The 15,183-nt window shown below is 42.4% G+C and overlaps 1 protein-coding gene across 1 annotated transcript in view; it reads left to right on the top strand.

The window, feature by feature from the left end:
- The first annotated feature begins 6,243 nt into the window (after positions 1-6,243).
- The window catches only part of LOC307046425 (uncharacterized protein), a 45,256-nt gene continuing 36,316 nt past the window's right edge, over positions 6,244-15,183 (top strand). Inside the window, exons 1-9 of the mRNA XM_079692819.1 lie at positions 6,244-6,510; positions 7,929-8,502; positions 10,016-10,068; positions 10,147-10,287; positions 10,566-10,629; positions 11,693-11,860; positions 11,972-12,037; positions 12,118-13,575; positions 14,566-14,767. Of these exons, the coding sequence (XP_079548945.1) occupies positions 6,472-6,510; positions 7,929-8,502; positions 10,016-10,068; positions 10,147-10,287; positions 10,566-10,629; positions 11,693-11,860; positions 11,972-12,037; positions 12,118-13,575; positions 14,566-14,767 (2,765 nt within the window). The 5' untranslated portion in view covers positions 6,244-6,471. The remainder of the gene's footprint in view (positions 6,511-7,928; positions 8,503-10,015; positions 10,069-10,146; positions 10,288-10,565; positions 10,630-11,692; positions 11,861-11,971; positions 12,038-12,117; positions 13,576-14,565; positions 14,768-15,183) is intronic.

Below are 15,183 nucleotides of genomic sequence, written 5' to 3'. Positions count from 1 at the left end.
CTTAGTCCCGCCCACAGGAGATGCGAGCAGAGGAGTCGAGGAGGGGAATCGAGGGGAGAAGAGGGCAAGCAGCAGGCGTTTAGAGAAATTAGAAATCCTCTCCTCTGAGCAGTCATTTTAAAGAGACGTCCATTAATGATGACAGGAGGCACAGCAGCACTCTGTCTGGTGGACAGATGCGTTCATGACGACTTGTACATTTACTTTTAATTCATTCACAGTGTGGTATAATGAGACAATAACAGGCTACAGACGCGGACATATACACACATTTATGGTTGCTGAAATGGGGAGTTGAAATTACGGGCCAAAAGTTTTATTTACAAGTAGCCTATTAAAAGTAAGCATAGGACACCAAACCAACTGAGACCTGTCTGTCCGCCGCATCTACGCACTGTACAACACACACCTACACACTGGACAACATGCACCTACAGCTCCTAAAGCATATAATATCAGGATACAGCTGTTGTGTATTTTATTATGTGAAGTACTAAATGGTTTTAGAAAAATATCGACTCTTTCTTTGTAGATATCTAAACTAAAGCATACAAATAAAGAGAGTAATGTAGGCCTGTTATACTCCTCTCTCCTCGGTTCCCCTCCTCCGCTCGCATCTCATGTGGGCGGGACTAAGACACAAGGATAGGAGTCGAGGATCGGAGTCGAGGAGGGGAAATTTGTGAAATGAGAAAGACCCCCGGTCTACATAGGCTGGGTCAGCGCCATATAGATAGTCTATACCAGGGGTCGGCAACCTTTTTGAGTTGAAGTGCCATTTAAAAAAATAATTGTTATCAGCGTGCCAACGAGTATTATCAACGGGGGGGGGGGGGGGGGGGGGGGGGTTGAGGAGCTTTACGCTCGTCAACTATCAGCAGGAGGGGGGGGAGCCTCGCAGCGGGGAAGCAGTGTGTGGACCTGTCAGCGCAACTCACATGATGCCGAATTTAACAAACACATTTAAATAGTTGGTTTAAACGGCATAATAATAAGGACGATGGTCCGTTCTGTGATTCTCCAGAGCACACATGCTATGATATTAGGGTCATGCAGAGTGAGATGAGATCGCTGTCCCTTTAAGAGAGAGAGAGAGAGGGGTGTGGCTTGTGCATGTGTGTTTGTGGATGGTAGAGCGACAGTGAGAGAACCTATGGAGAGAACGTGTGTATGTTTCTGGAAGTGAAACGAGGAAGCAGAAAAACAGAGGTCTGTGATGTATTTTGTGAAACAGAAGAACAGCTAAATAAATGCAACGGCCTCCCAAGAAGAGCTCGCCTCTCTCTAAAGTGGGTTATTAAACCTGAAGCTTGTTGCTTCTGCCCTCCTCGACTACGGTCTGGGAGCCCACAGGAAAGTTCAACACACAGATGGCCAGTCCGCCCCTTTGTAGCATATTATTTCGATGAGAGATGAGCAGATCGCCACTGGGCTTTCAACTAAATACACAGCCACGCAAAAACTGCGGCATTTGTACAGCTCCTTATGGGTACTGCAATTAGTGAAGTGCTTTCCTCCGTGGTGAAACCATCAGCACTGCACCACGGAGGAAAGCGGCAGAAAGTCACCTGGAGATAAAGAGAGCGGGGCTGCGTTGCGTGCATGGCTTCCTTCTGCAGGTAACGGGGAGACGCGCTCTGGTGGCGGTCTCGTTCAGGATCTGAAAATACAATTTAAATATTTTTGCACACTTATTCCACTTATTCCTAGTGTGCCACTGGTTACGGTGCCACGTGCCAATGCTGGCACGCGTGCCAGGGGTTGCCGACCCCTGGTCTATACGGTCTATACGGTCAGTCTATACGGCGCTGGGCTGGGTCCTCCGTGGACCGCAGGCTGCTTGTCCGCAGGGTGCAGCCCCTGAATTGAGACACGACAGAGAGCCTCCTCAATGCTCGGTCCTCGAAGAGCATTTAGATAAATTAAGACCCAATCCCAAACCACTCCCTCGACCCTACCCCTCCGTGACGTAGCCACAATCGCGGCTCAACGAGGCTCCCTCCTGTCAGATGGAGGCAGATGGAGGGAGTAAATATAGCGGTAAGCTTTGGGACGACCTCCCCTCTCCGGAATGCCGTAACTGTAAGTAACAACGGTTTCAAATCAGCATCTCTTAGACAAAACATTTAAATTAATAACTTTTTTGTAAAGCTCTTTTAGTTTTAAACCTGATGTTTATAAGCTTCTTAGTTTTTGCAACAGTCTGTAAATATAAACCACTTTATAATAAAATGCACACATTTACTTTTTTCTAGACTAAACACAGGTATGATCCTAAGTTAAAACATATGAGGTTATCATGAGGTTGTTAACATCGTAGTTTATCAGTGGATGTTTCCTGGAACTACTTGTAAACAGCGTGTTTTCTGACGGACACACACAGCGTGACTCTGGTCAGTTAGAGATCGGTCTCAAGTTAGCACCGCTGCAGACTCGCTGTTTGAGGGCTTGATAGCCCACTCCCGCTCCACACTCGTTGGTTTGGAACAGCCCTCAATATGGCGGACCCTCCGCGTGAACGCGTGAATGCGCAAACGGAGGGGTAGGGTGTAGGGGGCGGTTTGGGAATGGGCCTTCGAGAATTGAGAAGCCTTCATTAGAGGTTTCTCGATACTCAAATTTCCCCTCCTCGACTCCTCGGTCCTCCGGTAGAGACCCGGAAATGAATTTCAGCGCGCCATTTTGAAGGACATCTCATTTCTCTAAATGCACTTCGCGGACCGAGCATCGAGGAGACTCTCTGGAGGAGCTCTAACAGAGGAAACACTGATGGGTCCTCCACGGCTCCTCCACTGATGCATTTCCGGGAACGGTGGAGGTGTGCGTGACGCACGGCCGGACTTATCTCAGCCAATGACAGCTCTGCATGCATCCCTTGGATATTATTTTAGTAACCGCTTTCATCGCAACGCGATGTTTACAGTGAGAACAGCTGTGAGGTCCGTGCAGAAAGCAGAGCAGTGTGTAAAATATATATCACTCATTATAAAACGGACAAGTCAAATCAAGCAATCTGATTGGTTCTTAGCCGTGATATACTGAGCGTATACCACGGGTAGAATTGTAAGTTACTTTTCACAACAAGTCAGTATCCCTCCGCGTCTGAGAAAAACAGTATACCGTTGGGCTGAATTTTCATACTGGAACAAGAAAGCAGCGGAGAAGTAACGGGGCAGAAGCCCTCCTTTTTTACGCAGCGGTCCAGACATAGACATCAGACGCTAAAACACATTCAGTGTGCAGTTCCTTTGGCATTAGGGCAGGGATATCTAGATACTTTTGAAGGTTTAACATAATGAATTGTGCTACTTTTAAAGCAAGCAACGATGTTTTCAAATCTGTAATCAAAGAGGTCCGCAAAAACGCTATCGACCAATCAGATTGCTTGATTTGACTTGTCAGTTTTATAAATATATTTAAAATTTTTCCGTTCCGAAACAAACTTACAAAGCATAAAATGGAAACATTTAAGATTAACTTCGTCCTCCGGGGGGGTCTTACTATAGTATTGAGGAGTGGATTGAGCAGTGCCTATCCCCAGAAAAAAAAAGCACCTAACCTACGACATGCAGAGCTACGTGAAGAGCAGGTAGACCAACTGGAAAAGTACCACCATTCAAAAGCTTTCTGATGCGGTTCTTGAAACAAAGCAGAGAAATTATGACCGTTAGTGGCCACAGTTGCGAAAGCTCTCTCCAGAGCTACTGGAAGCCCAATCTCGGGGACCGGAGAAAGTGGAGCAATATTCTCCCCACACCAATCAACAGCCTCGAACAACCTCAACCTATACAAGTGACCACGTAAGCCATGCTACTGATGCTGGACAGTTTTTCAGTGGATGCACAATAAACAGCAACATACACATTAATGTAAATAAACAGCCAAATAATGGATCAACGCTCTCTGTCTAATATGTTCGCTTGCTGTTAGTGTTGTTGCATAGCAACCACCTTGCGCTATGTTTTGTGCAGAAGGCAACGGAGGGACTATTTTATTTTTAACATCATTATTTACTAATGGCCTACTTGTACAACTTTTGGCCCGTAATTTCAATTCCCCATTTCAGCGACCAGAGAGAGAGAGAGGGGGGGGGGGGGAATATATCCAGTCTCTGATTGTGTTACGTTATTATGAGTGCTCTCATACTTGTTTGATTCTGAAATTGTATATATCTATATGTGTGTGTGTGTGTGTGTGTGTGTGTGTGTGTGTGTCCCCGCATCTAGCCTGTTATTGTCTCATTATACCGCACTGTCAATGAATTAAAAGTAAATATATATAAGTCGTCATGAACACATCTGTCCATCAGAGTGCTGCTGTGCCTCCTGTCATCATTAATGGACGTCTCTTTAAAATGACCGCTCAGAGGAGAGGAGTTCTTATTTCTCTAACCGCCTGCTGCTTCCACTCCTCTCTCCTCGGTTCCCCTCCTCAGTCCTCCGCTCGCATCTCCTGTGGGCGTCACCAAGTCTTGAGGAGAGGAGTCGAGGAGGGGAAATTTGAGTATTGAGAAACCTCTATTGTTTCATGCAAAGCTAAAATTACCGTATTGGCACGAATATAGCGTGGTGTATTGTTCACAACAGGACATTTGAATGAGCAGGGGTTAGGTGTGTGGTCCATATGTGAGGACGACTAGAAAATAAATGCCAATACGCATTTACAACAGTAGACTACTCTTCAACGAAAACATTTTCAAAATTAGTGGAGCAAAGTACTTTCACTGACAACTTCCTACAATGTCTGCAAGCGTAGAAGAAGAGGAAAAGCCACCACAAAACAAGGTAACTACATCGTCCTCGCTCGACACATTCATCTTTATGTTTAGAGCAGCGTAGCAATTATGGGGACTTAATAAGGAGGTGGAATATAATAATAATGTTTAAGTTGTATTAATCACCAGAAACTAAGAAGCGTTGTATTTTTAGGCTTCAATGTTTCATTTATTTTGCCAGAAAGCGCCTCACTGAGCCCGCCATGTTCCTACCGTAGGCCAGAGTGGACAATCCAAGCGGTCATTCGCGTTTTTACTTGAAAGTGGCAGCATTTCGTGCATCGGTCACTATGATCGGTCACCTATCATGTAAAATTGCACACATAAATATGTGTCCCCGTTGTCTAGAAAGTCTCACGTAGTTTTTGGGAAAAACAACCCTGCCTGTTTTTCGCCTGCTCAAGCTTTCTAAAGAGCGAATGAAGATTTGGACTGCCATCTATTGTCACAATCAGAAACTGTATTCGTTCTACAGAGGGGTTATTTACATTTTACAGCAAAAGTGAAGATGGAGACAAACAAAAATGATACACTATTAGAAAAGGTATGCACATTACATTTAAAATAGTATTCATTTTTAAAGTAACATTCGTAATACATTTCCAATTTTCACTGTGTAACTGCAACAACAAGTTACGATTTTCCATTTAAATTAATATTATTTTATTGTGTAGACCTCAGGCTGTTAGAAATGTATTTTGATTACTTATATTAAATTAACTGCAACCATATAATGTACAAGCCCAACACGAAATATGTCATGGATAGGTTCAAGTAGATTTAGATTACATATATTTTTATTGCATAGAGATGGGGAAAAAAAACATTTTCAAGAAGATGCTTTGTCCCTTTCTTTACAATATATTATACTCACTAATGAATATACTGCAAAAAATAGTTACTTACCTCGGTTATTACAAAAATGGATATGCCACCCAGCTAAGGCTGAAGAATGGGTCAATACCAACTGTCTGTGAAACGTCTAATCTACCATTTTGGAATACTTATACTTTAATACTTTTCTAGTATTTACATGTTATGCTAATTTAAACTTCTAGTTCACTTCATTTTAGAAGCCAATATTGTACTTTTTTTCTCTACTGCATTTATTACATCAATAATACTAAATATAAACTATGCTATATCTATAGGTGAAGAAATCCAACACGTCTTTGAAGTATTTCAATTATCTTAATCTTTACCAGCTGTGATGAACACATTCATAATAATAATATTTCAGTAATTTAAAATTTAATATGTAGTACTTTACATTACATTAGGTATATTTTGATGCCAGTACTTTCGTTCTTTTACTTAAGTGAGATATTGTATGCAGGACTTGTACTTGTAGTAGGCTACTTGTAGTAAAACTAAACATATAGTGAAATGTCTGTTAACTTCTTCCACCTCTGCTGTCAGTTACGATCTGCAACCTGGCCATTAGATGTCACTAACTCCCACACCGCCTGCTCCTTTGGCCGGTTCACATTGTTGTTTTTTTGTATCTTCATAAAGTATACTCAAACACATTTAGGAGTTGTCTTGTTTTTACAGTTTTTACCCCCTGTAGCCGACTAAGTTAGCTTGTTAGCTCATTGAGTTGACAGCAGCGTCCTGTATGTTAGTATCTGCTTCAATACATAATCTCCGAAGTGGGTGGATGTTTGGAAGCGCGGCGTCTGCAGCATAATTAAAACATGGCGGATTCAGAGGAATTTAGACTGAAACGATTAAAGGTAAGAAATACAAACATGGAGCATATGTATAGCAATACATAGGCAGCGAGCTAAATTGAACAGTCGATAAAGCTACATAATACGACACTTAGTTATCAGCTTCCGGTCAAGATGTGCACATTTAAGCTAACGTTAGCAAGCTAGCTTTCCACCCTGTGGCTTGCTGCTGTTCTGCACTGATGCATGCCCCCACGCCAAACTCTGTCTAACAGCCTGTTTATATCAGCAAACAATAATACAAAAATAATATGATGCAGGTTTTTTGTCAACACAAAGGGCTTTTATTATTCCAGGCCTGCAGATGTGTGTTGTAGTGGACTGCTGCTTCCAAAAGCCCCTGCATCGAGGAAGGATGCTGCAAACAAGTGGACATTTTACTAAATTAACATGTTGCCATGAGAATCCCTTGCGTTGCATGTTATTATGACCCGGAAGACTCCAGCAACCAATACAATGTGTGATTGGATTGTGTGGTGTCTGTGTCAGTATAATAATACAAATAAGCCCGCACGCCTCAAATCGCCACATTTTAAATGGGCTTCGGTGGGACGCCCCCTCCACACAACTGATAGGACAACATGAGGCCTGCAGCCATTACAATTGAAAATAGAGAGACATTGAGGGCATAAAGGTTAGTCAGAAAGTTCACAATTTTAACCCAAACTGTAAGATAGGCAACCACCTTGCGCTATGTTTTGTGCAGAAGGCAACGGAGGGACTATTTTATTTTTAACATCATTATTTACTAATAAAATCTATTTAAATTAGAGTGTGTATTTTTCTTTCATATTGCCACACTTGGTAACCGTTTTATAAAAGCAATAGCTCACTTCAGGCCGTGATATATGCTCATTATATCACAGCTAAGACTCTATGGGATCCTTCTGGGCAAGTCAATGTGTATTAAACATCTGCATAGCATTGGCTGCATTGCTCACCTGCAGGACCCAAAGAAAGTATTGATGTACAAATGACCCTCCTGTGTGCAGCTTGGGTCAGGTTTGTGATGAAGGGTTAAACCCTGTTGCATTGTTTTCTGAGATCAAATTAGCTGGAGGGTTGTTAGGGCATTTTATGGTTCATTCAGTTGAGTAATGGACTAGGAATATGATGGTGGCCTACAGCATGAATATAAGAGAAAAATAATGAGTGCACCTTTTTAAAATAAATAATTGTGAAGGTTTTGTGAACATTTAAGAGATTTATTATATATATATATATATATATATATATATATATATATATATATATATATATATATATAGTATTTTTAAAGTAAGGGTAAAAATTCCACAGTGATGGAAATTGTGTTCCATTATGAGGTTGTGAGCAGTCAGGAGATTTTACAGTGCAGAAAAAAGTATGAATGAGCTTGAATTTCCCTCGTTTTTAAATCCTAACTTATCTCTTCCCCACAGCATGAAGAGCGGCTGTCCCGAGTGTTTGACGAAGTGATGGGGCTTGGACACTTTGCTGACTCCTCCAGGGGCTCTGCCACCTCCTCCAGGAGTGAAGGTCAGGACGAGACAAAGGAAGTCGACACAACTTCAGCACAAGTGGAACAGCAACCGGTTGAAGAGGAGGATAGCAACGGCAGCAGACAAGAAGAAAAGATGGAAGAGGGGGCGGAAGAGTCTTCCTTACTGTGCATTACCTCCCCTTCCTCCGTCCCAGGCTCATCGTTTACAATGGGAACCAAAGAAGTCGGAGGAGGCGGAGGAAGTGGAGGGGCAGCGTTTGATGACGCACAGGATGGACTCCCTGCGTTTGGGCCAGGAGAAGAAGAAGAAGACTGGCACTTTGCCCTGCCATCGGACAGCCTGGGGGATGTTAATGTGGTAAAGGATAAAAAAAAAATGGCACCAGAAGTGGAGATCAACGCCACACAACGCAAACCCTTCCCTCCTCAGCCCAGAGAGGTGGAGGATGTAAGCACAGAGTCGGCTAACACCTCCCACTCCTCCCAGGACCACACACCTGAAAACAGCCACGGTAAAGCCACACGCACATGAGAAGTTTCTGCACACAGTTTTAAAGTAAATGTATTTCCAATGCCATATTTAAATTCTCTTTTTGTGGTGGCCGATAGGTGCAATCGTGCTACAACGGCCCAAAAAACATCCATTAGTAGAAATGGGCTGCAGCTTCCAAAACTATGCAAATATATAAAAACACAAATGAGTCGTAACGCATGCAAATGAAGAAACATCTTCTCCCACTTGACACACTGATGATGTGTCAGGATGTTTTTTGGGCTGTCATTAAAAAAGACACACTGCCATTTTTAACATCAAGTTGGGTTCATTAGTCAAAAAGAGTACTATTTATAAATGGAAAAAAAAGTCATATAGTGTGCTTTGTAAGTCAAAAAGTAGCTTTCCGGAAGTCTGGAAAATAGCCTTGATGATGTCATTGAGACATAACGCTATTAGGGTTGTTATTCCTTTCAAAGAAATGGGCCTCTATCTATTGAAAGACAGCATTGAGTTGCATTATTGGAATGGGAATTGTAAGAATTATTAATTTGGTAGCTTGTCATATACTTGATCTAAAAGTCAGAATGTCTTGACCTCTTCTTTGACTGTCCTCTTTTTAAAATGTGTCCCTTGTAAGTCTGTTTATTTTAGTGTAATTCAAAATGGCTGCACCAAATGTGGCTAGCCGTCACACATCCTTTGTCAGCAGACAAAATCGTATAGAACTACAGAGGGAGCTTTGACATGCTCTTCTGCATAATAATAGCTTTTAGTGAGATTTTCCTTAGAATTTGTATCAGGCTTCTTTTCTCCTTCTCAAGGACATTACAACAGGCTGATGGCCATTACTGTGCAAAGCAACATTTCAGACACATTTTAAATTAGTATCCTCAGCATATTACTAGAGTGTTGAAAGTATCATCACATGAAAAAATGGTAGCCATGTTTGAAGGGATTCCGCGATTGTGAAATTCTTAGCCGATTATAATGTGACTGATTGCTGATACCAAAGTTTGTTTTTTGTTAATAAAACAAGAAAATATCCATTTCAATAAAGTAACTTTACTGGTATAAAGTCATTCAGCACTTTGATAACAAATGTAATCATACCAATTTATGAAACCACCTTTAATTTAGCCTTTTTATAGACAGTTGTAATACTCCCATGTGGACGACATTTTCTTTCTCTTTTATTTGTAATCAAATCACACCAGTACCCATAGAGGGGTTAAGTCAGTAATGGCGGCTTGTGCAACTTTATGTAACAGTTGTTTGAGGTCTGTTGGGTGTGTGAGAGTTTTATGCTCCACTGGTTTGTACTTATGCTTGCAATTGGACAGCCTTTACGTATCACAACAAAACTTCAGCTGAATAAACCGAGACAATTTTTCCAAAGAAAGACAATATAAGCAGTTTAAAATGCTTTACACAAAAGATTGTAAGTGTGCTCAGAGATTGCTTGCAGTAGTGTGTTCATTATCCATTATTTCCTAACTTCTTTGGTGGTATCTTTTCTGCCTTTTTGTCAGGCGGAGGCATCCAGGACCGGGCGGAGGAGAGAGAAGATAGCCAGGAGGGAGAGGTAGGAATCGTGGTCATATAATCCCATAACATCTTTAAAAACATATTGAGATAATTATGAAAAGTCTTTATATTTCAGAGGACAGAGGCAGCTCCGATGGAGGAAAGTAGTCCCCCTCCTATCAATATTAAAGATGAACCCATTGATGAGGGCTACGACGCTGCGCTGCTGCCTCAGAGCTCCATCAGACAGATCAAAGAGGAGCTGGAGCATCAGGAGGTCAGTTTGGGGAGAGTCGTGTGGATTTGTAATTCTCTTATTGATAAAAAGGACACGATTTAACTGCAAAACAATAACATATTTGTTTAAAAGCTGCTGAAAGCCCATGCTTTCTGGTGATTGTGAATAATTATAATAATACAATGTTTCCTAGCAAAACAGAAACTAGACATTTTATCTATTAATCGCTGATGAGGATGACTTGCAACAGTACTACATGAGAGGGCATCATTAACCATTTATAAATAATCTAATCTCCTAATGTGTGCTCCTTTTAGGAAGAGCTGAGGATCAGCTCCGTCTACTCTGTAGGTGGAGGAAACACCTTTGCGTCGCCTACCGGTGAGTTAGTTCATGTGTTCATTAAAGGCCCGGACACACCAAGCTGATCTTGGCCGTCGATGGGCATCAGGCCATCGATAAGAGTCGACACGCGCTACTCAGATTGGTGTGTCCCGCACCGTCGTGTCTTTTCAGCCGTGCCGACACCTTTTCGAAAACCCACCGATTCAACATGTCAAATCGGTGGGCAGTCGGCCAAAGGCTGTCGGCAAAATATATCACTCTGATTGGCTGTTCAGCTAGCGAATCAGTGCATGAGAAGCGAAACCGGAAGTGAGGGACCCAAACAAACTATTGAGAAGGCAAATCTGAGATTTCATTTAACTCCAGCTCTCGACACAGGTTCGGGAAAGCCCCATGAGCTTCTCGCTGTAGAGTGAAAATGGAACGCACACGCTATTTGTTGTTTGTTTATATCACGCAGTCTGTTCTTCTTCTCTCTGTGTATCATGCAGTCTGTCTTCCGGTTGTTGCCTCTTTTGAATGACGAATACACACTATCGCCGCCTGCCCGTAAGGAGAGTTATTTCCACTCACGCATGCGCAGTTCGTACGTGCTTCTTGGCCGTCGGCTGAAGTCTTTGCGGTGTGTTCGAGTGCGACACATGGCCAAGTAGCAGAGACGCGAGGCGACACAACTGTCGGGGTCCGTCTGTGTCAGTTCTTTGGTGTCAGCTTGGTGTGTCCGGGCCTTAACACTAGAACCGCCAAGGGGGTACATTTTACCCCTGAGCATTTTCAAATGCATGTCACTTTGTTAAAATACAACCCCTACATCTCTTATTTCATGACTTTTCCTAAAATTGTTTTATTTATAATTGTGGGATAAAGAAAACTAAAATATAAGCTTTAATACCTAGAACTGCGGAAGGGGGTACATTTTTACCCCTGATATACAGCTGTCCGCGAGCTGATGGACGTTCACGCCACTGGTCCGGATGCTTAGTAAACGCCCATTGTAGAGAAATGTTGATAAAGAAGTGTCATATCACCAGCGAAATACACCATAGGTTAGTGATTCAGATAGAAAACGTGGACCCTAAGAGAAGAATGAATGTCGAAGAAGCCCTAGCAATGCTCCAGGCGATGAGCGAGGCCGAATCCGAAGGGGGAGAGAAAACCGATGGAGAATCTGATGAGGGAGAGGTCAAAGATCCGTCAACGGAGGAGGAATCCTCATCTGAGGATTGGGAGCCGATACCCCGAAAAAGGCCCAGGGTTCTGTTGGCAGGTAGACTATAGTCCCACATCTTCGAACACCCACATCTGAAACTCAAATATATATTTCAGTCCTACATATTCTCAAGTGGCAAATTATCACAACCTAATTACCTCCTCTTAGCGAGACCACCCACTCCTCTACCCATGTTATCGCATCAGCCTGCTGACACTGTGACAGATAAACCAGGTAAGCCTGTATAGTCTATAAAAAAGTATATTTGACCAATCCATTTTAACAAACTAATTATACATATTTATATTGTTTAGTGTCGGCCCATCATGATTCGCATGAGACTGGCAAGGATGGAACTCTCTGGATACCAGAGAATCCTGGCCTGCGCACTGGGAGAGTGAAGTCTAACAATGTGTTGACAGAAGGAGCCGGCCCAACCGCACATGCACGCCACAACATAGACGACCCGCTGAGCGCATTTATGTGTCTGATGGACCCTGTGATGCTGAAGCACATCTGTGACTGCACGGTGGCAGAGGCGCGCCGGCGTGGAGAGGAAGGATGGAAGTTAAGCTTGGCTGAGCTGAAGGCGTTCATTGCACTTCTTTTAGCGCGGGGCGTGCACAACGGGAGAATTGTGGAAGACTTGTGGTCTCAAGAATGGGGTCTTCCCTTCTTTAGCACAACTATGGCAAGGCACCGATACAGAGACATAATGCGCTTCCTGCGTTTTGATAAGAAAGACACCAGGCGCAGTCGTCTTGGAAATGACAAGTTTGCCCTTGTGAGTGAGGTGTGGGACAGGCTTGTTCAAAACAGCATCGCGTGCTATAAACCAGGGTCCGAAATAACTGCAGGTGAGCAGTTGCTCCCCACAAAGACAGGGTGCCCCTTTACTCAGTATATGCCCAACAAACCAGACAAATTTGGTATTAAGTTCTGGCTCGCTGTGGATGTGGAGTCAAAATACATGTTAAATGGCTTTCCCTATCTCGGGAAGGATCCGTCCCCTTCTGCAACCCAGAGCCAGGGGGAGAGTGTTGTCCTGGAGCTGATGGAGCCGTTTTTGGGGAATGGGAGGAATGTGACGACTGAACACTTTTTCACCTCACTCCCCCTGGCCCACAAACTCCTGGCAAAGAATACAAGCTTGGTGGGCACCACTAATAAAAATAACAAATCACTGCCTCCTTCTGCACACCAACGAGCAGCACTGTTCACCACCAAAGTGATGAAAAGTGACAAAGCAACGCTCACCATCTACCAAGAGAAAAGGAAGAAGAACGTGTGCATCCTCAGCACAATGCACAGATCAGTGGAGATTTGCGATGACACGAAAAAAAAGCCAGAGACAGTCAACTATTATAACAGAACGAAGGTGGGAGTTGACATGCTGGACAAAATGCTGAGACAGTACTCTGCTCGAGCCACAACCAGAAGATGGCCAGTCGCTGTTTTCTATAACATACTGGACATTGCAGCAATGAACGCGTGCGTCCTGTACCGGGGCTGCACCGGTTCAAACCCGTCCCGGCCAGTGTTTATCCTGGAGCTGTGTAAGCTGCTGCGCAATGAGCACATCAGTAAGCCCAAAGTAGGCATCTTGCCATCATTCCCCGAAAAGAGAAGGAATTGCGGTGTAAAGCGCAACTGCAGAGAGAACAAAACCACCAAAACATGCATGGTGTGCCAACGTGGTGTGTGTGGACAGTGCAAGGGAATAGTGAACGTTGTGTGTGCCGATTGTGTGTGTGGCTACAGCACAATCACATTTATTTGAGAAAAGGCCTGTCAGTGGTGGCATTATTCCTTAATTGTGTCACTAATCATCTCATTTGAATAACCGACTATAACGTTTGTGCCGTTTCTGTTGCAGTTTACATAAAAATGTCAAATGGGCTGCCTGTAAAATGTCTTGAGGGATAGCACCCTGCTTACTCAAAACACGTTATTTTCCAAAATGCATTTCAATGTTAATAAATGTTTTTTTTTAATTAAAATGTAATGGTTTATAAAATGTTAATATGTGGTATTTCCTTTTTGTCTGACGGTTGTAATATTTTGAGTGACTTCCAAATGAATTTTAAAATGTGTCGATCTGCACTGAGATAAAGCAATTGTAAAATGATTAACACCCAATAAACTAAAGTTTGAACAATTATTTTGTCAAGTCTTACTTATTATTTAAAACAAAGATGAACATGAACAACCTAACAGCATAAAGAAATATCATTTTTGCGAGTACTGACGCTGTTGCATCTGGGGGTAAAATGTACCCCCCCGACGGTTTTAGGGCTGTTGGAATCGTTCTTGTGTCTAGTGTCAGAGGTATCTGTTCATTGATACTTTCTTGAGACCAGCTGCTAAAAAAAACAATCTAGAAACGGATAGTCCATGGATTTGTTTTGGAAGTAAAACTCATCAAAATATATTTTGACTTTAGTGTTGCACGATTCTGAAAAGGTATAATAATTCTTGGTTGATATTGAAATATTAAAGGGACATTTGCAACATTATAATAACATACCAATACATTTTTTTATAATTGTATTCTGTCTGTAGAACTTCTTTCTATGCAAGGACTTCTTTGCAGTGCTACAATACTTAAATTATAAATTATGTTTTCACATATTTAAAAATAAAAATTTGCTCTTACTCAGATTTGGATATTGCACTAGTGAAAATTGCAATTTTGATAATATTTAGATGAATTCTGCAGCCCAATTTTCATTTTCTTAACCTTTCCCCTTTCATCCCCTCAGTGCCGTTAGCAATCCCAGCCCCCCCTCAGACGACCTATTTTATTCAAGGTAGAGGGACCCTGCTACAAGCCATGGCCCAGATCCCGCTCAGAACCCCTGCTTCAGTCCCAACCTCCCTCCCATCCCTAATTTCTGTCCCCCCACGCCAACCTCCGCCCTCTGTTCCCGGCAGCGTTCGCTGCAGCGGCTGCTCTAAGGTACAGTTGTTCACATATTTATACGTTAATTAAAACACTCATGTTTTATGCATCTCTATTATCATACAATATTGACAGAGATGTATTTGCTACATTGACCAACCATATAAATGAAACGGTGGTGTAAAGTAACTAAATACATTTACTCAAGTGACATTTTGAGGGACTTGTACCTTATATGTGTTGCTATTTTGTACTTCTACCCCACTACAATTCAGAGGCAAATCATGTACTTTAGCTCCACTACATTTATTTTGTATCTTTTAGTTACTTTGCAAATTTGGATAAATTATGTGAAGTATAATCAAGACTTTAGTTCCACCTGGAGTAAATCACAAGCTACCCTGCAGTATACAAAGTCATTAAAACTAGCTGCGCCTTTACCAGCTTTGATAACACTTTAATGATCAATAATTATAAA

Source organism: Notothenia rossii (genome assembly GCF_949606895.1).
Source record: "Notothenia rossii genome assembly, chromosome: 7".
Classification (NCBI taxonomy): Eukaryota; Metazoa; Chordata; class Actinopteri; order Perciformes; family Nototheniidae; genus Notothenia; species Notothenia rossii.
This window is presented reverse-complemented; position numbering and strand designations above follow the sequence as displayed.